Below are 24,331 nucleotides of genomic sequence, written 5' to 3'. Positions count from 1 at the left end.
GAAAGAGACTCAATCACGAGTGGCATCGACTGACTGTGTTCACATGAACACCTGAGGAAAAAAAAAACAACATTGACATTTTTGTGTTTTCCAAATATACATATGCATGTAAACTGAACAGCCTGTTTTTTGTTCAGATGTCTGTTCATTCAAAGTAGATTAGATGTGATACAATTTATGATTACAGATGTTCTAATGTGTATTTTAGACAGGAAAGTGTTGTGTGGGCCGCTGAAGAGGAGGTACTGCTGGCCCACCACCACAAGATGGCGCCCTGCTTGAAGTGCGGGCTTCAAGCACGAGAGGGCGTCGGAGCGACCAGGAGTGACAGCTGTCACTCATCATCCGTACCAGCTGTCACTCATGCACTACTCATCACCACCACCATAAAGGCCGGACTGCAACTCCACCTCCCCGCCGAGAAATCAGCTACCATTCAGGTAATTTTCTCTGCTGACTCAAAACATTGAGTAATAATCTGTACTTCTTTGCAGCCGTTTTCCTGGTGTGTCCTTAACTGTGGGATTGGCGTTTGGTGTGATCAGCGACAGCTTCGCTTCACACTCCAACCAGATAAGTGGTTAGACAGGAGCTGCACGAGTGTGTGATTGGAGGTGGAGGTGCTCCCTCCTAACTAAACACTGACTGTGGGATTACTGAGTGTGCGAACTCACACTCATCAGGACTGTCTGTTTTCTGCCAGCAGTACCGGGTCTGACTGCTGAAGACAGCGGCCACCTGGGGCGCAGGGCTTGGCGGCTCCGGTGTTCTTCAGCTCCGTTGGTGGTGGAAGCTGTGTGGGGATCCGGCTCTTCTCTTGCCAGGCGTCTTCTATCGTCGAGCCTGCCCACACGTCACCTGGTGTATGATTGACAGTCCACCATATTGTTATTGTCTGTACGTCGTTGTGCGATTCACAACATTAAACTTACTTTTGGCTTATCCATTGTCCGTTCATTACTGCCCCCTGTTGTGGGTCCGTGTCACGACACTTTCACAACAGAGTCTCCATTCAGCATAAACTTTTTCTCTCCAATATTATGCCTGATAAAATTTGACAACAGATAGAAGTAAAATTTTCTTTTATTTAGAAATCTCCCCCCATCCCATGTGGGTCTACAGCTTTTCAGATAAAGATTTGCAATCATTTGCTTTGAATAAAAAGTGAAGAATTAGCAATCACAAGAAACTGACTCATAAATGATTAAATATATACACAATGTACAGAAACTTTATTTTCAGTGATTTTAGAACAAACTCCTGAATTTAAGCATGCTGTGCTGCTGAAATATTTTTTTTTCCATACACAAACACACCGTGCCAGGAATAAATGATCATTTATAAGAAGGTGGTGAGTGAACAAACCATTCAGCAGCTTATCGTCCTCCTCAACGCTGCTGCTGTCAGCTGCAGCTTCATCCTCTTTCTGTCGCGTTCGGCTGGCACATACACGGTTTGGAGCCACTCATTATTTTTACCGTGGCTTCCTTTCATCAGAAACTTCATCTTCTTCAAAAACAATCGATATGTCACTTAAATCTTCGCTGTGAAGACAGAGCAGCGATGCGAGACATCTACTCGAATGACGTCACATCCGTCGCAGCGAAAAAGTAGGTCAACTCAGAGGCGGGAAATTTAAATTCTTAGATTTGTAACGAAACATCTAAATACTTGTTCAGTGTAATTTTATGGTAAAAAACAAAGACAACATGTGGAAAAAGCTTTTTTTATTCTTCAAGAATATGTAAAAACGTCATAGCGTGGCAGGGACACTTTAATGATCAGATTTTCTTGAGCACCTGTTCAAAAAATGCCCAATGAAGAAGAAAAACTCTAAGTCACACTGTTGTAGTCTACTTTTTATTATTACTTTATTTAGTGCTTCGATTCCTGGGAGACTCTTCCTTCTTTCAGCTGCTCCCGTTAGGGGTCACCCCAGGAGATCAATCGTGTCCATCTCACCCTGTCCTCTGTATCTTCCTCTGTCTCACCAACCACCTGCATGTCCTCCCACAGCACATCCATAAACCTCCTCTTGGTCCTCCCTCTTCTCCTCCTGCCTGGTGGCTCCATCCTCAGCATCCTTCTCCCTATATACCCTGGGTCCCTCCTTTGCACATCCAAACCATCTCAGTCTTGCCTCTCTGACTTTGTCTCCAAACCGCCCTACCTGAGCTGTCCCTCTGAAATGTTCATCTCTACTCCTGTCCATCCTCATCACTCCCAAAGAGAATCTCAATATCTTCAGCTCTGCCACGTGTCTTTTTGTTAGCGCCACCGTCTCTAAGCCGTACAACATAGCTAGCCTCACTACTGTCTTGTAAACTTTCCTCTTCACTCTTGCTGATATTCTTCAGTCACAAATCACTCCACCCTGTCTGCACTCTCTTCACCTCTCTACCACACTCTCCATTACTTTGGACAGTTGTCACCAAGTATTTAAACTTATCTACTTTCACCAACTCTACTCCTTGTAACCAATTGAACTTGCTCTCTACTCTCAGTACAGATCTCAATGTCATCTGCGAACATCATAGTCCATGGAGACTCCTGTCTGATTTCATCTGGCAACGTGTCTCAGATCTGATCCTTGGTGTAATACCACCTTCACCTTGAATGAGTCTGTCATTCCCACTGTGCATCTCACCACTGTCACACTATTCTTGTACATGTCCTGTACTACCATCACATACTTCTCTGCCACTCCAGACTTCCTCACACAGTACCACAACTCTTCTCTTGGTACCCTGTCATAAGCTTTTTATAAGTCCACAAACACACAATGTAACTCTTTCTGGCCTTCTCTCAGAGCAAGCATCGCATCTGTAGTGCTCTTTCTCGGCATGAAACCATATTGCTGCTAAGCCTAGCTTCTACTACTCTTTCATATAGCTTCATCCTGTGGCTGATCAACTTTATGCCTCTGTACTTACTGCAGCTCTGCACATCACCCTGGTTCTTAAAAATAGGAACAAGCACACTTCCTCTCCACTCCTCAGGCACCCTCTCACTTTCCAAGATTTTATTAAACAATCTGTTAGAAACTCCACTGCCATTTCTCTGAGACATTTCCATGCCTCCACTGGAATGTCATCTGGCCTTTCCACTCTTCATCCTCTTCGTAGCTGCCCTCCCTTCTTCCTTACTAATCTCTTGTACTTCCTGACTTACTCTCTCCACAACATCCAGCCTTTTCTCCCTTTCATTTTCTTCATCCATCAGCTCCTCAAAATATTCCCTCCACCTTCTCAACACATGACCATATGCAGTGGTGGGCACAGATAAACAAAAAATTTACTTTGATAACAGATAACTGAAAAGTTATCTTTGATAAAGTTAAAATGATAAACCACCTAAAAATGTATCGGAAGTTACAGATAACCAATAACCAATAAATTCCAGTATTGTCTCTGGTACACTTGCAACTACTAACAAGCTGATTTTGAGTTTAACACCACGATCGCTTCTGAAAGCATCAAAGGCGACGACAGACCCAAACAATGAGTCAGTACTTCTGTCTTTGAGTGTCCTGCCTCCTGCTCCAGTTTACTACATGGCTTCCAGCACAAACGTAGCTGAGGGGAGCCACAAAGCTCAACTCTCTACTCAATCACAACGCTGTCGTCAGGCAGAGGTCTTGGAAAATAAAGCAGTGCTGAGTTATGGCTTGGTGTATAAATAAAATTAATACTGATAGAATAACTCCATTAATGTCAATTCTGTAATTTGTGCAAAGTTAAGATATAACATATATCTTTAAAAAAAAAAGCCAAGTTGTAATTAGATAACCATCTGATATAACCGGTGTCAAAATAAATAGAACACTGCCATGATCTACTGGTGCCAGTGTGAGTTTTGGCCCTTTTTCAGCTGATTTTTCATTCGTGCAAGAATTTTTTGGATCGCACAGAGTTTCAGGTTAATCACGCATCCTGCATTGTTTAGTATACATGGAGTAACGAGCTGTGTTTAACATCTCACGACCACCTCCTGATCGCCGATCGTATGGTCAGATGAAAATCAAACCCGTTTGATATTCTGGTCGGCCGTCGTGAGGGTATCCTGCTGTGTCCAACGTCTCGCACTGTGCTTGTGCAAATACCACAGACCTGTCTTGTAATGTTTTTTTGTTTTGTTTTAAACTTTGATGTCTCCCATCGAGAGTGTTTGTAAATTAAGTTTGGAAAAAAAAAAAGCTTCTGTTTACGTTTTGCTTCTGGAAACGAGTCCGACGTGGTTTTTGAACGTGTGTGTGAGAGAACATAAATCAGGTGCTCTGAACTTTTACACCGTGCAGTTCTGTGGTACAGTTTGAGCTGGAACCAAGTACAGTGATTGAAAATATCAGCCCAGCTTCAGGGTGAATACTGCCATGAACACTACTGGCCAGTAGATGGCAGTAGAGACCTTGAAAACCTGCCAAAACAAAATTCCAGATTATCTGTGTCTGCTACTTTGCTACGTTTAAGATGCATAGAATTTTATAAATGCAAACAATAGCGTCTATAAACCCAGAGAATATATTCATGAGAGTTTTACGCACTAGAGTTTAATGCTGTTGTCCGTGGAGCCTGATCAGAGTGTCTCAAATGCATTTCTCATGTCGTGAACGTACCAAGATTACCCTATCATACCCATAATGCACCTGGACACAGCATGTCCACACTAAAACCTTAAAAACTGGCGCATTACTTTCAAACTAAAACATATATGATATTTTCACTTTATAAAACTTCAGACGTGACGTTAATTTAAATAACTTGTCCGAAATTAGTCTGGTTAAAATTTGAACCATAAGTTAAAAATGTATGCCTCTGGATGACTTGGGTGATATTGCCCTTGTATCAGTATGGGGTTAAAAGAAATTAGTTTTTTGTGACCAGTTTTCTTTAGCTCTCGTAAGTAGCTCTAAGTAGCTCTCCTCTGTTTGCAGAGGGTAGAACTACATATCTGCTAAAAAACATTTAACAGGTAGGCGCTCAACTGATTTTAAATTTTTGTAAGTGTTTGTAGCTGTTCAGCTTTGTTTACCACGTTAATGGTCTAAAAATTATTGGACAAAAATTTATCGGAAGATAATTAGTCCGATAATGGTTTTCAAAGTTATCTGAAAAGATAATCCCATAATGAAAGCATTATCTTCAAAAATTATCGGCTATTGGATTATCGGAACTGTGCCCACCACTGACCATATGCATCTTTTACCACCCTAACCTGTTGCACATCCTTTCCAGCTCTGTCCCTTTGTCTGGCTAATTGGTACAAGTCCTTTTCTCCTTCCTTACTGTTCAAGTTCTTCAACAGCTCACAATATGCCGTTTCCTTAGCTTTTGCCGCTTCTCTTTTCGCCTTACGCCGATCTCCTTATACTGCTGTCTATTTTCTTCATCTCTCCGACTATTCCATAACTTTTTCGCCAACCTCTTTCTCCTTTTGCTTTCCTGGAGCTCTTTGTTCCACCACCAAGTCTCATCTTTCCTGGGAAACTTTGATACAATTAATCACAAACGAGTGATTTTTTTTTTCAGTATTTAAGTCACAGAACCTTGTAAGCTAGGAAAAAAGTGGCATATTCCATAAAATAGGGTAAAGCATGAGAAAAAAAAACAGCTCCTAAAGATTCTGATTTAAGGCCCTGTGATGTCAAACTGGCCTGCAGCCAGTTAAAGTACACGGTGTTTCCACACTGAATAAAAAGAAGAAAATGGACAGACCAAACGGTTTTGAACGTCCAGAAAGTCCATGTGTGTCACAAACGTAAACAATGCTCCTCAAGGTTACCGACATGAACAAGACTCGGGCAGAAACGTGCAGTAGGAGAAGAATTCTTTAATTAGAAGGAAAACTGTACATGTTCAGGAGCAACGATCTCAGTCAAAACATGATTTTGCTCTGAACTTACAAACTTCAAATCTAATTGGTATCTGAATGATCAAACATCAAAACATACAAAACACATGTTGATACTACTTTTTCCCCCCAAAAAACCTCACCTTGTATCTGAATTGGTCAATATTAACACATGAACCTGTGATGGGTCGAGGTCTCAAGGCACGATGTTTGTTCAGCTAAAAAAATAGAAGCAAAACAGAAAAAGGCTACAAAACACCGATATGACAAACCAATAAGATACTCCAGCCCCAGTTGAAGAAAAAATGGTAATAAACATTTTCATTATATAACTTCAACCAGATGAAGCACAGATGACTGTGGATAACTACTGCTACACACTATAGCTGTCGCTAAGGCGTTGAAATAAACATCAAGTTATGTCAGAATGAAGTAAGACGAGCACAAACACACCCTGAGCAGTGTGACGAGTCCCTTTCCAGCAGACACCAGTTTAAGGCAAAGGTTGTGAGGCGTCACGTCAAGCCTGAAGGTCAAACAGAACAAAGAGTCAACTGCGACAAATGAAACAATCCTCTGATACTGAGGAATCGATGGATCCACCACGTCCTATCGAAGCACTTTGGATCAATTTGGTGCAGTTTACAGGAATGTCCAAAAACGGGCAGAGTTCATGTCCACCCAAAAATGTACTACATGGCAGCAGCAATCCAAAACTTACTTCGCATATTTCCTTGTGGGGACTACAGACCGCCATTGTAGGCGTAGTCAGCCTTGTTGTGCATGATAAGTTTGTTGTCCACAAAGTAGAAACTGTCTGATCTGGTCTCGTAAGGATGATCCACCATTTGGCAAACTGCGCACAGAAAAGAAAGACTTTAACCATGAGAAACAAACACACCATTAAACATTAGTCTGAGCAAAGCCAGGCCCACTCACTGAGGTCCTCTGGCAGCTGGGGAAACTCATAGATGTGCTCACACGTGTTGCGGCTGTTAGGAATGCAAAATCCAAAGTCAAAGTCAAAGTTCTTGAGAAGGCTACCCTGGAAGTAATGTCTCTCGATCATACGAAAGCTGTTGATGGGTCGTTCACCCACTGTGAACTCCACACTGAGGACAGGAAACAAAATAAACACACTTAACACAGAGAACATGGAGCAGGACTGCTGCTGCCTTTATGGTCGTCTTCAGTGACTTACGTCGCGCCAACGGTGCGAAGTCTGAGGAAAGCTGGAGTAAACTGATAGCGCACAAAGCGCCCTGCACTGGTGTCCACATCTCGACCATCCTCTTCATTCTGCACGGGACCTAGCCAAAATGAGGCCTTGCATAAGTAATGGCACCCTTTAATGTAACAAGTAAATAATCCTTTTTACTGCCTTCAGACAAGTCAGGGGATGAACACATGAACATTTTACTGTATACGAGGGCTGTCAATAAAGTAACGGTCCTTTTTATTTTTTTCAAAAACTATATGGATTTCATTCATATGTTTTTACGTCAGACATGCTTGAACCCTCGTGCGCATGCGTGAGTTTTTCCACGCCTGTCGGTGACGTCATTCGCCTGTGAGCACTCCTTGTGGGAGGAGTCGTCCAGCCCCTCGTCGGAATTCCTTTGTCTGAGAAGTTGCTGAGAGACTGGCGCGTTGTTTGATCACAATTTTTTCTAAACCTGTGAGACACATCGAAGTGGACACGGTTCGAAAAATTAAGCTGGTTTTCAGTGAAAATTTTAACAGCTGATGAGAGATTTTGAGGTGATTCTGTCGCTTTAAGGACTTTTCACGGTGTGAGACGTCGCGCAGTGCTCTCAGGCGGCGTCATCAGCCTGTTCAAGCTGAAAACCTCCACATTTCAGGCTCTATTGATCCAGGACGTCGTGAGAGAACAGAGAAGTTTCAGAAGAAGTCGGTTTCAGCATTTTATCCGGATATTCCACTGTTAAAAGAGATTTTTTTAATGAAAGACGTGCGGACGGATCTGCGCGTCGGGACGCAGCCGACGCGGTGCGGCGGAACAGGAAAAACACCTCCGTGTTGATAACCATTTGTAAAATCCAGGTGGCTTTTGATGGCTTTCAGTGGAGTGAGTATATGAGAAATTGTTTAACAGGCAGGACATGTTCCAACTTGTCCTTAAGGCTTTCAACAGAGGTGTTTTTCCTGTGGCGGAGCGTCGCGGCGGCTGCGTCCCGACGCGCGGACCCGTCCGCACGTCTTTCATTAAAAAAATCTCCTTTAACAGTGGAATATCCTGATAAAATGCTGAAACCGACTTCTTCTGAAACTTCTCTGTTCTCTCACGACGTCCTGGATCAATAGAGCCTGAAATGTGGAGGTTTTCAGCTTGAACAGGCTGACGACGCCGCCTGAGAGCGCTGCGCGACGTCTCGCACCGTGAAAAGTCCTTAAAGCGACAGAATCACCTCAAAATCTCTCATCAGCCGTTAAAATTTTCACTGAAAACCAGCTTAATTTTTCGAACCGTGTCCACTTCGATGTGTCTCACAGGTTTAGAAAAAATTTTGATCAAACAACGCGCCAGTCTCTCAGCAACTTCTCAGACAAAGGAATTCCGACGAGGGGCTGGATGACTCCTCCCACAAGGAGTGCTCACAGGCGAATGACGTCACCGACAGGCGTGGAAAAACTCACGCATGCGCACGAGGGTTCAAGCATGTCTGACGTAAAAACATATGAATGAAATCCATATAGTTTTTGAAAAAAATAAAAAGGACCGTAACTTTATTGACAGCCCTCGTATGTCACAGACTTGTTAAGAAATACAAACAATATGGTGCTGTGCGGTAAATCTATCTAAAGGAGGCACTTCTCAAAAACTGAGTTATCATTAAAGGAGACTAGTAAGGGAAGCCACCAAAACACTCAGACAACCCTGAAGAAGGTCTAGGCTTCAGTGGCTGTGACTGGAGAAATTGTGCATAGTGCAAGTTTTGCATGTTGCATCATCACTCTCCGCTTCATAGTAGATTTTCATACAACAAAACAGATCAAATCTAATGCAGCCACATAGGAGGTGCAGCCAGCACACTCCGAGTGCCAGTCCCACGACCGGATAAATGAGTAAGGTTGTGTCAGGAAGAGCATCCAACATAAAACAAGAGAAAATAAAGATGCACAGCACCAATCAAATTTCCATACCGGATCGGTCGAGGCCCGGTGTCACCGACCAAACAGTCCCCTCTAAAAAGTGGTCTGCCCTGCCTTCACTGTGCTGAGACTGACTCAGAGTCTGACTCTCTACACCCAAAGCGATCAGATGGCCACGGCAGGACGTCAGACTCAGACGCTCTGTCCCTTCCTGTACAGGTGGTTGGTGTGGGTTGTCCAGTCTCGTTTGCTGTCCAGCCACAGCCCGAGGTACTTGTACAAATCCACAGCCTCCACCTCATTCAGAACTGGTTGCGGACTTGGTTTGGACTTCCCAAAGTCAATGACCAGCGCATTTGTCCTTGAGGTGTTGAGCTGTCGATGGTTTGTGTGTCACCAGTCAGCAAAGTCCTTGACTACGCTCCTGTACTCATCCTTTCTGTCATCCCTGATGCATCCAACAATGGCTGTCATTTACAAATATGATACAATTCAGACTTGTAGCAGAAGTAAGAAGTGTACAGGGTGAAGAGAAGAGGGGCCAGCACCACACCCTGGGGTGCTCCGGTGCTGCTGATCACAGGGTTAGACGTGGTGTCCGTCATCCTAACATACTGCGGCCTATCAGTGAGGTAGCTGGAGATCCAAGTGACCAGGCAGGGGACCACACGCATCCTGTATAGTTTCTCCTGGAGCACAAGGGGCTGGACGGTGTTGAAGGCTCTTGAGAAGTGCGGGAACAGAATATTCACTCTGCGGTTTCCATTATCCAGGTGCACTACAGATGCAATGTTTGATCTGAGAGTACTGAGAAGTATAAAGAAGGCCAGAAGGAGTTACATTGTGTGTTTGTGGATTTAAAGAAAAATTATTACAGGGTGCCAAGAGAAGAGTTGTGGTTTTGTATGAGCAAGTATCGAGTGGCAGAGACATATGTGGGGATAGTGCAGGACGTACAGGACAGTGTGACAGTGGTGAGATGAGCAGAAGGAATGAGAGGCTCATTCAAGGTGGAGGTGGGATTACACCGAGGATCAGCTATGAGTCCTTTTTTGTTTGCAATGGTGATGGACAGGTTGACTGATGAGATCAGACAAAAGTCTCCATGGACTATGTTTGCAGATGACGTTGTGATTTGTAGTGAGAGTAGAGAGCAGGTTGAGTCAAGCCTGGAGATGTGAGGATATGCTTTGGATAGAAGGGGAATGAAAGTGAGTATGAGCAAGACTGAGTGCATGTGTGTGAATGAGAGGGAGCCCAGTGGAATAGTGCAGTTACAAGGAGTAGAAGTGCTGAAAGTAGATGAGTTTAAATACTGGGGGTCACCTGTCCAAAGTAATGAAGAGTGTGGTAGAGAGGTGAAGAAGAGTGTGTAGGCAGGTTGGAGTGGGTGGAGACAGGTGGCAGGAGTGATTTGTGATAGAAGAATATCAGCAAGAGTGAAGAGGAAAGTTTACAAGACAGTAGTGAGACCAGCTATGTTGGACGGCTTAGAGACGGTGGCACTAACAAAAAGACAGGACACAGAGCTAACAATGTTGAGATTCTCTTTGGGAGTGACGAGAATGGACAGGATTAGGAATGAACATATTAGAAAGACAGCTCAGGTGGGAGGGAGGCAAAGTCAGAGAGGAGAGACTGAGATGGTTTGGACATGTGCAGAGGATGGACCAGTTATGAAGTCAGGTGTCAGGAACAGAGTCAAAGATATACCCCAGATGCAGGTCAGACCAGACAAGTGATGAATTTCAAAACTGCAGGATTTATTCACATCAGGTGAGCAGGACACAAAAACTGTTGAAGGGTGGGGACAAAAAAAATACAGTCTTAACCCACTCAGGGAGATGGGAATCCAGGACGTGAGAGGCAAGGAAAAAACTAAGTCAATCTTCAGAGGAGTGCAAAAAACCAAAATAGATTACTTACAACCGGTGGAGTGGTGGAGAACACAGGACCTCAAAAAGGTTGAGCAATAAACCATAAACACTGGAAAGTAGACATGGATGTTGAACACACACTAAGCAAAGACAAAGACAAACAATGGACCCGCAAGGAACATAAACTCAGGTGAGACTAAATACTGATTATCTGATGAGTAAATGAATTACAGCTGGGAACCTAAATGAAGGTATGCGATAATCAAATTAGAACAAAAGGGGGCAGCAGAGAACAGAACATACATGAATGTGACATGGACGTGGAGGGCAGACACAAAGTGACTCCCCTCACATCGTCCACAAGACAAGCGTGTGGCCGCTTGGAGATGAGCCAGTAGATGTGGACATGAATGAGATGAGCGAACTGCTTCTCATTCATGTCATTTTATGACTGTATGTCTGTGACCATGAGTCATCACCAGAGGAACAGATGGATCATATTTGTATTGCTCGCTTGATAAATGTGGTGTTTTATATGGTGTGTGATTTTTTTTTTTTTTTTTGTAATACTTCTATGTCCTTCCTGATATGAGGCAGAGTCTTGCAGCTTCCAAAGAACAGCTCCTTATCCCAATGGTAAAGTCACTGACTGGGAATCAGAGCTTTTGAAAGGTGGGAATTCGCATCCCGGGTGGTATGTTTTTTCTTTTTTTATTTATTCCACATAAGCAGCGCAATGTGGTTCCACACGTACCAGCTGGTTAATAATTTGTTTATTATATATATACGAGGTCTGTCAATAAAGCAACGGTCCTTTTTATTTTTTTCAAAAACTATATGGATTTCATTCATATGTTTTTACGTCAGACATGCTTGAACCCTCGTGCGCATGCGTGAGTTTTTCCACGCCTGTCGGTAACGTCATTCGCCTGTGAGCACTCCTTGTGGGAGGAGTCGTCCAGCCCCTCGTCGGAATTCCTTTGTCTGAGAAGTTGCTGCGAGACTGGCGCGTTGTTTGATCAAAATTTTTTCTAAACCTGTGAGACACATCGAAGTGGACACGGTTCGAAAAATTAAGCTGGTTTTCAGTGAAAATTTTAACGGCTGATGAGAGATTTTGAGGTGATTCTGTCGCTTTAAGGACTTCCCACGGTGCGAGACGTCGCTCAGCGCTCTCAGCCGCCGTCGTCAGCCTGTTCAAGCTGAAAACCTTCACATTTCAGGCTCTATTGATCCAGGACGTCGTGAGAGAACAGAGAAGTTTCAGAAGAAGTCGGTTTCAGCATTTTATCCGGATATTCCACTGTTAAAGGAGATTTTTTTAATGAAAGACGTGCGGACGGGTCCGCGCATCGGGACGCAGCCGACGCGGTGCGGCGGCACAGGAAAAACACCTCCGTGTTGATAACCATTTGTAAAATCCAGGCGGCTTTTGATGGCTTTCAGTGGAGTGAGTATATGAGAAATTGTTTAACAGCAGGACATGTTCCAACTTGTCCTTAAGGCTTTCAACAGAGGTGTTTTTCCTGTGGCGGAGCGTCGCGTCGGCTGCGTCCCGATGCGCGGACCCGTCCGCACATCTTTCATTAAAAAAAATCTCCTTTAACAGTGGAATATCCGGATAAAATGCTGAAACCGACTTCTTCTGAAACTTCTCTGTTCTCTCACGACGTCCTGGATCAATAGAGCCTGAAATGTGGAGGTTTTCAGCTTGAACAGGCTGACGACGGCGGCTGAGAGCGCTGAGCGACGTCTCGCACCGTGGGAAGTCCTTAAAGCGACAGAATCACCTCAAAATCTCTCATCAGCCGTTAAAATTTTCACTGAAAACCAGCTTAATTTTTCGAACCGTGTCCACTTCGATGTGTCTCACAGGTTTAGAAAAAATTTTGATCAAACAACGCGCCAGTCTCTCAGCAACTTCTCAGACAAAGGAATTCCGACGAGGGGCTGGACGACTCCTCCCACAAGGAGTGCTCACAGGCGAATGACGTCACCGACAGGCGTGGAAAAACTCACGCATGCGCACGAGGGTTCAAGCATGTCTGACGTAAAAACATATGAATGAAATCCATATAGTTTTTGAAAAAAATAAAAAGGACCGTTACTTTATTGACAGCCCTCGTATATATATATATACACACACATATATATATATATATATATACACACATATATATATATACACATATACACATATATATATATATATACACATATACACATACATATATATATACACATATACACATACATATATACATATACACATACACATATATATACATATACACATACATATATACATACATATATACATACATATATATATATACATCCATTTTCTTCCGCTTTATCCGGAGTCGGGTCGCGAGGGCAGCAGCTCAAGCAAAGCCGCCCAGACCTCCCGATCCACACACACCTCCCCAGCTCCTCCGGGGGAACCCCAAGGCGTTACCAAGCCAGCCGAGAGATATAATCCTTCCAGCGTGTCCTGGGTCTTCCCCGGGGCCTCCTCCCAATGGGACGTGCCCGGAACACCTCTCCAGCGAGGCATCCAGGGGGCATCCGGAAAAGATGCCCGAGCCACCTCAACTGACTCCTTTCGATGTGGAGGAGCAGCGGCTCGAGTCCGAGCTCCTCCCGAGTGACCGAGCTCCTCACCCTATCTCTAAGGGAGCGCCCAGCCACCCTGCAGAGGAAACTCATCTCGGCCGCTTGTACCCGCAATCTCATTCTTTCGGTCATGAGCCAAATCTCATGACCATAGGTGAGGATCGGAACGTAGATCGATCGGTAAATCGAGAGCTTTGCCCCCCTACTCAGCTCTCTCTTCACCACGACGGTCCAATACAGCGACCGCATCACTGCAGACGCTGCACCGATCCGTCTATCGATCTCACGCTCCATCTGTCCCTCACTCGTGAACAAGACCCCGAGATACTTAAACTCCTCCACTTGAGGCAAGGACATTCCACCAACCTGAAGAGGGCAAAGCACCTTTTACCGGTCGAGAACCATGGCCTCGGATTTGGAGGTGCTGATTGTCATCCCGGACGCCTCACACTCGGCTGCAAACCGCCCCAGTGCACGCTGAAGGTCCTGATTTGACGAAGTCAACAGAACCACATCATCCGCAAACAGCAGAGACGAGATTCTGTGGTTCCCAAACCAGACCCCCTCTACACCCTGGCTGCGCCTAGAAATTCTGTCCATAAAAATAATGAACAGAACCGATTTTATATATATATATATATATATATATATATATATATAAAAAATAGACACGCAAACTTACAGTATCACCCGAATATAAAAGCTACTGACCTGTTCGCTTTGTTCACCTCCATGAAGAACTTGCTTAACAGATGGTCCGGTCGTTAGCTGGTAAGCTTTCAATCTGTATGTTTTTTCAGATAGCGTTTAGATATTTTTACGAGTATATAATGGCTGAGTGGATCCTTCTCATTTGATTGCTGCTTTGTATGTCACGTGACATAGATTATTATTCCCATTTGTCTTGCATTGCATTTAGAGTGCAATTTGGTTCCATTTAGCATGCAAATTTGGTTCCATACCTTTGGCAGCATTGCACTTTGCGCGCACACACACACAAGGATCTATTTTAGCCATTATATAAAACAAATAATGAATGTTTTTGCATTCTTTCAGTGGAACAGAGTTTTTTTCCAACTTTATTTATAACTTTTCACTTACTTTTTTTTTTAAAGGAATACAAGAACATACAATTAAACAGCACACCATTTTACACCCCCCCCCCCCCCCCCCCCAGTCCATCGCAATACCTGTTAAAGCAAAAGAGAAAAGACTATTATATGCATAGAGTGGATAAGTAAATCATATTGGTAATGTATGAGTGGGAAAACTAGAGAATAATTAAGTTATACAGTAAAAAAAAAAAATAAAAAAAAATTAAAGGGCCATTTTTTTTTACACAATGTTATGGCCACAGACTATAACATGTTTGTTTAAAATTAGATTGAGGGGTAGTTATGTTCATGTCCTTGTCTGGCACACCAAATATAGCTGTTAGTGGATTGGGATTAATTGTTAATTGGCAGATGCTTGAGAAGGCATCAAAAATGAGGCTCCAAAACGAGTGTAGGGATGAACATTCGTAAAACACATGTCCAGTAGTTGCGGGTTGTTGGCGGCATCTAATACATGTAGGATCTGTATTTGTATAAAACCTAGACAGGTTAACTCCAGTGAGATGCAATCTGTGTAGTATCTTAAACTGGATTAGACTCTGCCTTAGACAGAGTGAGATGGAGTGAATACGCTGTACAGCATGATCCCAAATCGCAGCTGTAATCTCAATATTGAGATCCTGCTCCCACGCAGATTTAATTTTACCCAAGAAAGACACATTATTAGCCTTCAATGTTTTATATAATTTAGCAATGTTGCCTCTTGCAACTGGGTCCTGGTCCAATATAGTGTATCCTTGCCTGAAATATATGGAAACGAGTAATGAATTCTGGCAAAACTTCAGGCCCGAAGGTATCTAAAGAAATGTGTTCTTGGTACAGCATGATCCCGCTGAAGGGTTTCAAATGTTACAAAGATGCCATCTGAGAACAAGTCACTAAAAAAAGATCAGACCCTTATTGTGCCATACTTGAAATCCTGCTTCACTCTAGGATACAAGAAAAAGATGGTTATCAAACAAGGGCATATGCCCACACATAGTACTGAAATTAAAATGTTTTCTGAACTGGAATGAAATTCAAAGACATTCTTTAACAACTGGATTTTTTATGCTCTTAACTTTTACAGGCAGTGGAGAGCACACTGGAGAAATGGGAGGTGTGTCCGGATAAGAAAATACTTCCATATACGCCCAAGTAGGACCCCTCTTGCTTTTGTACTTGAAATCCAATAAATTAACTTGGCAATATTTGCTGACCAGTAATAGAAAAGAAAATTGGGCAAACCTAGCCCTCTGATTGATTTGGGCATTTCTAGGGAGATCTCTTTGCTCTGGAACATACCATTCAACTCGACTTCGCCTTGGTGAATGGTTTGTTCCAGCTTTCACCTCATGAAATATTCGTACTATTGAACTCATAAACATTCATCATTTATATAAATCGAGAATATTTATGTCTGATTGGGATTTTCTAATCATGTTTTTTGCTTCCTGGTTAGTAAAGAAAATACACGCTGCGGACCGATTGTCATTGGTAACCAGTCCGGATTTGGGAAAATATCCAACTGTTAATCAGCCAATCAGAGCGTGCATAGTGTCACAGCCATATAATAATGAATGTTATCCCGTTCTTTCAATGGAACAAATATTTCATTCACCTCACTGAATGGTACGTTCCATTTTTCACCTCATGAAATATTTGTACCAATGAACTCAAAAACATTCATTATTTGTTCCATTATTGTTGTTACTATTCTATCAGCATTGACTGAGTGAACCAGAAACCAGTGAGTAAGTGTAAATAAATAAATAAAAAAGGATTAAAACCTCTGTTTTAACCCTCGGAGGTCGACGAGGTTGTATACGACCTCAGAGAGTATGCTTTACATTTTCGCATGTATCCTTTGATCCGTAGAAGCTATCAACTTACTTTTTTTGCAGAATAAAGTTGAGATTACGAGCTTTCAATGGATGTCTCCAGTTTCCACTTTGGCCCTCCGCAAGCCATGTTTCTAAAGCTCTGAAAATGCCTGTCCAACGGCAGCGTGCGCCTTACGCATGTGACATGTGGTTCTCCAATCAAAATCAAATCAAATTTATTAATTTATATAACGCCAATTCACGATGAAATCGTCTCAATGTGCTTCACACAACATAAAACAACAACAAAAAACTGAATTAAAAATTTAAAACACAATAAAAAGACGACCATAAAAGAATACAAGAACAAAAAACACATAAAACTAATGATAAAACAGGGAAAACAAATGAGTCTTTAAACGTGACTTAACCCCTTAACGCCCGAATTTATATAGCTGTATATAAAAAAATGTTTTGTGTGTGTTTTTGCCTTTAAGTAGATGGTAAATAATGCTGACATTATTAATTTCACTTTTGCACAAAAACTAGATAGTAATATTGGGTATTCTGGTAATGACTTTATGTTATAATGTTCTAATAATAATATGTTGCAAATTTGCGACAACGGGCATACAGGTCAATTTGGCAAGTTGCATATTTGAGTCAGAGATTGTAGCATATATGCGACGATGGGCGTTAAGGGGTTAAAAGTCTCCACAGTATCAGACTGCTGAATGTGTTCTCCAATCAGAGCGCAAAATACTCATGACAAAGGTTGTTTGTCTACAAGAAAATGATCTGCTTTGACTCTGTACGCTTGTAGTCACTCGGCTGACACTTTTTACGGCTATAAATGCGATCAAATCATGAAAATAACGAGCCTATATCAAAGTATATCATGCACAATTACGTACGTGCACTGCACAAGGTAGCGAGCCGTCCTGCCGTGATTTGAATGTTCAAACTTGGATAAGACGGCTGATTAAAACAGTGGCCATCTTGTTCAAAGCTGTCTAAAATGCACAGTTTACCGGAGGAGCTGTTGGTGTGTGTGTGTGTGTGCGTGTGTGTCTGTGTACGTGACACACACACACACACACGCGGAGTCAACTTGCTGCAGACTGGGAGGGAGGGAGATTCCTGAACGGAGGCACGAGACATTACATTCTGCTGAGAACCATCAGTGCATGTGAGACAGCGAGCGCTGAGCAGAGAGAGGATTTTAACCCGAGTGAACATGTTAAAAAAAAAAAAACGTGGAACTGCCTTTACTTTTCTCTGCTCTTTCTCTACCGGTGTTTTTCTGACAGCACCGTCCTGTTCACACCATGTACGTGTCGTATACTGAATTTAGAAGATCATGAGAAGAAATAAACTGTCAAATATCCTTAAAACATCCTTAAAAAATGAGAATATATAAATGAACTGAGCAAAGATTACACATACACGGGTTAAAAAACCCTGCTGTGGAGAAGCTGCAGTGATGTTCAGAGGCAAAGATCACAAAAAGCAGGTGAGAACACTAAACTTTAACAGCTGTTATTTTCCAAAGGTATTTATTTGTTCAATCTTGTAAAAAATGCAGTCAGATTTTTTGAACAAAAAATGACTTACATTTACACATAAGATCCTTCTGAATGTAGTAAAGTAAATCTGCAAGCCCAGATCTGTCATTCAACGGAGAAATCTTCATTTGAAAATGACAAATTTACAGCTAACATTTAGCCCTCCAATTGCCAACAATTGTCCCTCTCATCATGGACGCTGCCGAGACGTCACGGACAAGACCCTCTCCCAGCATGCATTGCGTCAATTGTAATTTGTGGATTTACGTCAGTTTGCATCTGCAGCTTTTTCTTGTCTTATACGGAAGGATCTACTTTTTTAAAAACTTCATATTGTCTTGCGGCACATTTGGTGAGTACACATTTCTTTTATTTGTGCTTGAAAATTATCTTGGGGGACTTTTTCATACGCCCGTTTGACTGAGTGGTGTCGCAATGAAAATCTACTGTCTTTCGCCTCCGGTACCATCGCGGGATATGGAGGCGAGACCCGCAAAGAATCCCAGTCATTAAAAATATATAAACCTCTCTCAGCGTCCATGGAGCTCTGGGGCTTCGATTGCCGAGACGTGCGGTGCTGTGGATTTTGCCGCAATAAGTCTGTCCTTGCAGCAACAGGTGTACCGGCCGCTTCGCATTAAAACAGCGAGCTCAGGACTTGTGCCAAGTGTGCTGCAGCTCCATTCAGTAGACAGAGAGGTGATGCCGGTGTTGTGCGCTGAATCTGACAACACCGGCTGCAAAGCAGACATGGGCGGTGTGAGTGGCCCGCGTCGGCGGTTAACGAGCTCGTTAACGAGCCCGCAGACTTAATAAGCGCAGCGGAGGCAGAGAGCGGGAGAGGAAGAACGGCGCCCGCTGTCGATGTCGTTGCTGATCTGAGCACACAGATCTGTATCTCACATTCATTGCAGCTTACTTTTGGATGTTGAAACCAGGACGTGTATAAGTAACATTACTAACAGATAAAATCAATTTCAATGCGGGATCGGACTGAAGGCGGGAGCGCGTCGTCTTGTCCCTGACGTCATGGAAATAATACGGCTGTACAAACTGTTTTCACAGAGGGCTAAATTTTAGCTGCAAATTTGTCATTTTTAAACAAAGATTTTTCCGTTGAATTACAAATTTGGGCTTACAGATTTACTTTACTGCATTCACAAGGGTCTTATAAATTCTTCTTTGTCTTTCGGCTGTTCCCGTTAGGGGTCGCCACAGCAGATCAATCGTTTCCATCTCACCCTGTCCTCTGTATCTTCCTGTCACACCAACCACCTGCATGTCCTCTCTCAGCACATCCATGAACCTCCTCTTTGGTCTCCCTCTTCTCCTCCTGCCTGGTGGCTCCATCCTCAGCATCCTTCTCCCTATATACCCTGGGTCCCTCCTCTGCACATGTCCAAACCATCTCAATCTCGCCTCTCTGACTTTGTCTCCAAACCGTCCCACCTGAGCTGTCTCCAAACCGTCCCACCTGAGCTGTCCCTCTGATATGTTCATTCCTAATCTTGTACATTCTTGTCACTCCCAAAGAGAATCTCAACATCTTCAGCTCTGCCACCTCCAGCTCTGCCTCCTGTCTTTTTGTTAGTGCCACTGTCTCTAAACCATACAACATAGCTGGTCTCACGACTGTTTTGTAAACTTTCCCCTTCACTCTTGCTGATATTCTTCGGTCACAAATCACTTCTGCCACCTTTCTCCACCCACTCCACCCTGCCTGCACTCTCTTCTTCACCTCTCTACCACACTCTCCATTACTTTAGCTATTTTCTTTCTGAAATCTGACCACATTTATTTCAATGCAGGTCTACTTTAATGTAGTGTTCAAGCACAAAACATGACCGATGAGGAGAAAAAAATGACTTCATCACACTAAAATGAACTGGAGTCAGAATAAAGATACAAGCTGCTGATTTTGATCATTTTTCAAAGTTATTATAAGCTGCAGCTATATGTTTTATTCATTTCAAAGTGAATTTCCTCTTATTTTATTCTGATTTATTCATACAAAAAATATGGGGAGTCAAATCAGCCTGCATTGTTCTGTTCAGTTTATATCGAAGTTTTCCTGCACGTCTGAGTATTTTTTCCTTCTTTATAAGAGTTTGATGTTTGCATTTGCTCCACAAAGTTTTAAAACACAATAAAATGTTCACACTTTTCTTTATAGCAGTTCTGTCATTTCAGAAATGCAACAGAAACAACCACAAATCAGAAAAGTTGGGACTATATGTAAAATGAAGATGAAAATAAAAATGTTGCACTATTCCCAGTTTCTCCACTCACAGAAGCCAAACGTTCTTCCAGAGTTGTGTCTTGGTGGCTTCCCTCACTTGTCTCCTTCCAGCATGGACATTTAGTTTTTGAGAACTGCCTGCCTGACACAGATTTACTATAAAGTACCACACTGCTTGGATTTCTGAATGATTGATGTAAATGAAGTCTAAGAAATAGTCACTGATTTGGAAATGTTCATGTTTTCATCCCGACGTTTCTCAGAAAATGCTGCAAGCCTTAATTTAGGAAATTATGTATGTTCCGACTAGTCGACTACTCGCAAAAATAATCGTTGACTAGTCGATTATCAAAATAGTCGTTTGTGGCAGCCCTAGTATGCACACATATACTGTACTGTATGTGTAATGACTGTAAGATTGTAGTTTTACTTTGAGAGTTTGCTTGGAGCTCCTTTATTCCTGTCTGTCCCACTTTTTCACACCTTCGGCCTGGGGGGGGAGTACTTAGGTGTGGCCCCTGGGGGATGAAGTCAATATTTTTGCTGACTTGTCTTTGTGAGATTACCATGTAAATGCTATATTGTTATAATATAATAATAGTATAATGAGAGGTATTACAAGATACACAAAGTAACTTATTTCTCTTTTGTTTTAGTGATGAGCCTCAAGAATCTCCATCTACATCTCCTGTCCAGCCTGAAGAATCCCCCACCCACCCAAATGTTGTCCATGTGATGTCCCTCTGTGCCTGGTGGCTGACATGAACTGTTTTTTTTTTTTTTGTTTTTTTTTTTGAGTACCACCACACCTAATCTGTCAGGATGAGTGACTTTTTTATTTATTGAAGAAAAAAAAAAAAAGTTTTTTTTTTACTTATTCCAGAAATTCAAAATTTTGCACATCGGTCAAGTAGACCTCCAAGATCATATTTCAGCTGTGACTTTGCTTATTCATTGGTATTTAGTGTGTTTTTCCATTAAAAATTTGTAAGATTTATTTTTCCCCTAAGTTTTTCCTTTGCATTTCTTGCTCTATACCTTTTTCTACCTTCATGCAAATAGAACAAAGTGTGTATATTATGAAAATTTAGCTTGTCCTGAAAAAAAGGGGATATACTACTTGATTGTGGCTCATAAGGTGTTGTTATAACAGCATAATTAAAAAAAAGTCCAGGCGAGAGAAATGGCCAAAAAAGGCCTTAGACCCAGGAGGATTAATGGCACTGACACAGCTGATGAAACTGACGAGGAGTGACACATCTGCTGAGAGATGCACGTGTCGATAAGAAATGATTCAATCCACCGACATCAACAGTCTTTTTGCGTAATGATTCCCTTATCGGTCCTTCAGTTCACGATACGCCGGAGCGGCCATTGTTTTTCAGGGTGTTTATAGGGAAAATGATCATTTCACTACATTGACTGCAAACAACATAGAGAAATGATTATTTTCTGCAGCGGCTCTGCTTAAAGCAACAAAGCAGTGCCGTGACCCACTGCTCCACTGGGTCTCTGCTTTTCAGAAGCAGCAGGTTCGCAATTTCTTCATTAACCCCCCTCAAACCAATTTAAAGATGTCAATCGTGAGTCACCTTTGTTCTGATTAAAGTCACTAACTGGGGCTCTCGTCTTATTGTGGGCAAGAAATGAGAAACGTCCTCCATTCCGTTGTTTTGTGGGACTAACTGCACAGCTCCAAGCGCTGCGCGGCTCTCTGCTGAGTAAAGCTGGAAAGATAGATTTCGGTCAGAGTTAATAACTTCAAAGCGAATTGCCCTTTTAAATCAAATGACACCCCTTTTGAAACATTGCAATACAGACAACAAACTGCACCCGACTACGCCCGTTTTTTTGTTTCTCCCAAAATGAGACGTCCTCCGTTCTTTATGAATGACATGCAGCGCAGCCAGCTGCAAGAGCTCAGCTCAGAGGCTACGGAGTTTAATTTCTCTCATATCTGAAATGCTTTTGCCAAAAACTAGATATTTTGCTTATTTCTATTTATGTCCAGAGATCAAGGATCCAGTGACCAATTTCATATTTATTTTCTTTAAGACTCAATAAAATGTTATTGACATAGAAAACCTGTAAAGCCTACATTCAGTACACAGAAAATTCACAAGAGGTATTGATAAGGGAATCGATAAAGAATCAGATTGATAATGGCATCTATATTGATAAAATATTATCAATAACCATTCCTAGTCACTCACCAGCATTGGGAGGTTTGGCAATCTCAAACAGCACAGTCCCTGTGTCCAGGTCTCTGATTTTGAATCGTGTGAAGTCAATGTTGTAGATGTTGTCTTCAGGCGTGCAAAGATAATCTGGAATGGGAAATAACAAGAGATGTCAAGCAGAGTCAGGTACTGATTAGCAGCAGGTTCTGAGCTCTGAGACCAGGTGCCAATATTTGGAGCACGAGCATCGTGTGGCTGTGCGTAGAAGGTTAACACAGAGGGAGCAGCTTTAGTTTCAGTATGTGCTTACTGTGTCTCGAGTAAGATGACAGCAGAGGACAAATCCAGGACTTCATGCTGTGCAGGGAGAGAGAAAGGAAGTTGAGCCATTGTCCTCTGCTCCAGGAAAAGCCCAAAAACATGGACAGACCCAGCACATTGACTGTGACTGTGGAAGACTGGTGTCTGATGACCTAAGCCCAGACGCAGTTCAACAGGATTCAAACCGTCCTGTCACTCATGGGGTGAAAGGTCATGAAAAATTCAAGGCTCCAAAGCTGAAGCTCCGTTTTATATTTAGATATTTTTGAGTCCCATTCCATCCAATCAAACACTCTTCATAATTTAACAGAAGTCCATGTTTCCTAGTTGGACCGTTTGGGGTTGAAAATGAACTGAAAATCAACTCCCAAACCTACTGCCAGTTTGCATAAGATACTTTCTTCAAGCAGTGGGACATGATAAAGTCTACATCATTCTATGAGGTCATGATTTCTGTGCAGGACAGAATGCTCCATCACATGCATCAAAGTCCTCCACTGCTTGACCAGCAAAGGCCTGAAAGGCCCTGTTCAGACTGGGGGTTGGTAATCCAGTTAGAGTTCGATTCAATCTTTGTTCTAATCCAGTTACATTTTTTCTGCGAATCTGACTGGTTAATCATGTGAGAGTTCAGACCGTATAATATTGGGGTAATGGTGGCAAAATATTCGACCGTTTCACATTTGGATGTATTACTCCGCACCCTGACCCGTGTTCTGATGAGATGTCATTCCTGTCGAATGTCATTCCTGTCTTCCGCGCAACTGCAAATGCGCATGCATGTGCAATATTGTCAGGATGCGGAACTATCAATTTATGCGACGAGATGGCCAATTCGACAGAACGCCAGCTGCGCACTGCTAGCTGTTAGCGCTGTTAGCTGAGAGTGAGAGAAAGTCATGTACCGCTGCCGAAATAGGTGAATTTAAAGTGTAAGTGACATGTAATGGTAAATAAATGGTAAATGGACTGCATACAGCGCTTTTCCATCTGCCTCAGACACTCAAAGCGCTTTACACATCAATGCCTCACCTTCACCCTGGTGTCAGGCTGGTAATGCCATGTTTTCATTATTATTTAAGACTAAAATTAAACAACAGTTAAATTAGATAAATAAATATTCGGATTTGGAACTGCACGCCACTAAAAACCAGGAACTTCTCAGCGTGTTGACAGTGGACAAGAAGGAGAAGGAAGTGGCGTTAGCTCCGGAACCATTATCTTCATTGTCCCATTAATTTATGGATTTTTACAGGCTACTGACAGCCCCAGAATGCTGGCAGAATGGCAGGTGGAACACTTATCCAATACGCAATTGCACGGAGTCCCTGTCTTCTCCACTCCACACCGAGACAAAACTGAGCATCTCCAGATTATTTTATTGTTTTCTGGATCATGGGATAATGTCGTCACATGTAGTCTGAGACGTTATGAGGCTTTTTGGGAGTGTTTTTCTCAAAGCGCAAAGCCACTCGTTAACAACATGGCACGACACCGGATCGATCAGCCACAATAACTGATTACAGCTGGCACTGGAACCTGGCACCAGTGACAACAAATGGAGTTTTGTTCAACCAAGACAGAAGGCATTAAATTATTTTTCTGATGAGGTTTTGTAAAGGTACATATGTTTAAAGATGATCTCACTGAAA

At 42.5% G+C, this 24,331-nt stretch overlaps 1 protein-coding gene across 2 annotated transcripts; it reads right to left on the bottom strand.

Annotated features, from left to right (window-relative positions):
• Window positions 1-5,730: 5,730 nt before the first annotated feature.
• unc119.1 (unc-119 homolog 1) lies at window positions 5,731-22,915 on the bottom strand. Of its 2 annotated transcripts, XM_034169677.1 has the most exons (6): window positions 22,669-22,915; window positions 22,392-22,505; window positions 7,052-7,160; window positions 6,790-6,962; window positions 6,572-6,706; window positions 5,731-6,376 (listed from the first exon to the last, which is right to left on the bottom strand). In XM_034169677.1, the coding sequence occupies exons 1-5, from the start codon at window positions 22,778-22,780 to the stop codon at window positions 6,594-6,596; spliced, it is 621 nt and encodes a 206-aa protein (XP_034025568.1). In that variant the 5' UTR covers window positions 22,781-22,915; the 3' UTR covers window positions 5,731-6,376; window positions 6,572-6,593. The 2 variants fall into 2 exon arrangements, with proteins under 2 accessions (XP_034025568.1, XP_034025567.1); XM_034169676.1 differs by having other exon boundaries at window positions 5,731-6,706.
• Between the last annotated feature and the right edge of the window lie 1,416 nt (window positions 22,916-24,331).

This window comes from Thalassophryne amazonica, chromosome 5 (genome assembly GCF_902500255.1).
Source record: "Thalassophryne amazonica chromosome 5, fThaAma1.1, whole genome shotgun sequence".
Classification (NCBI taxonomy): Eukaryota; Metazoa; Chordata; class Actinopteri; order Batrachoidiformes; family Batrachoididae; genus Thalassophryne; species Thalassophryne amazonica.
This window is presented reverse-complemented; position numbering and strand designations above follow the sequence as displayed.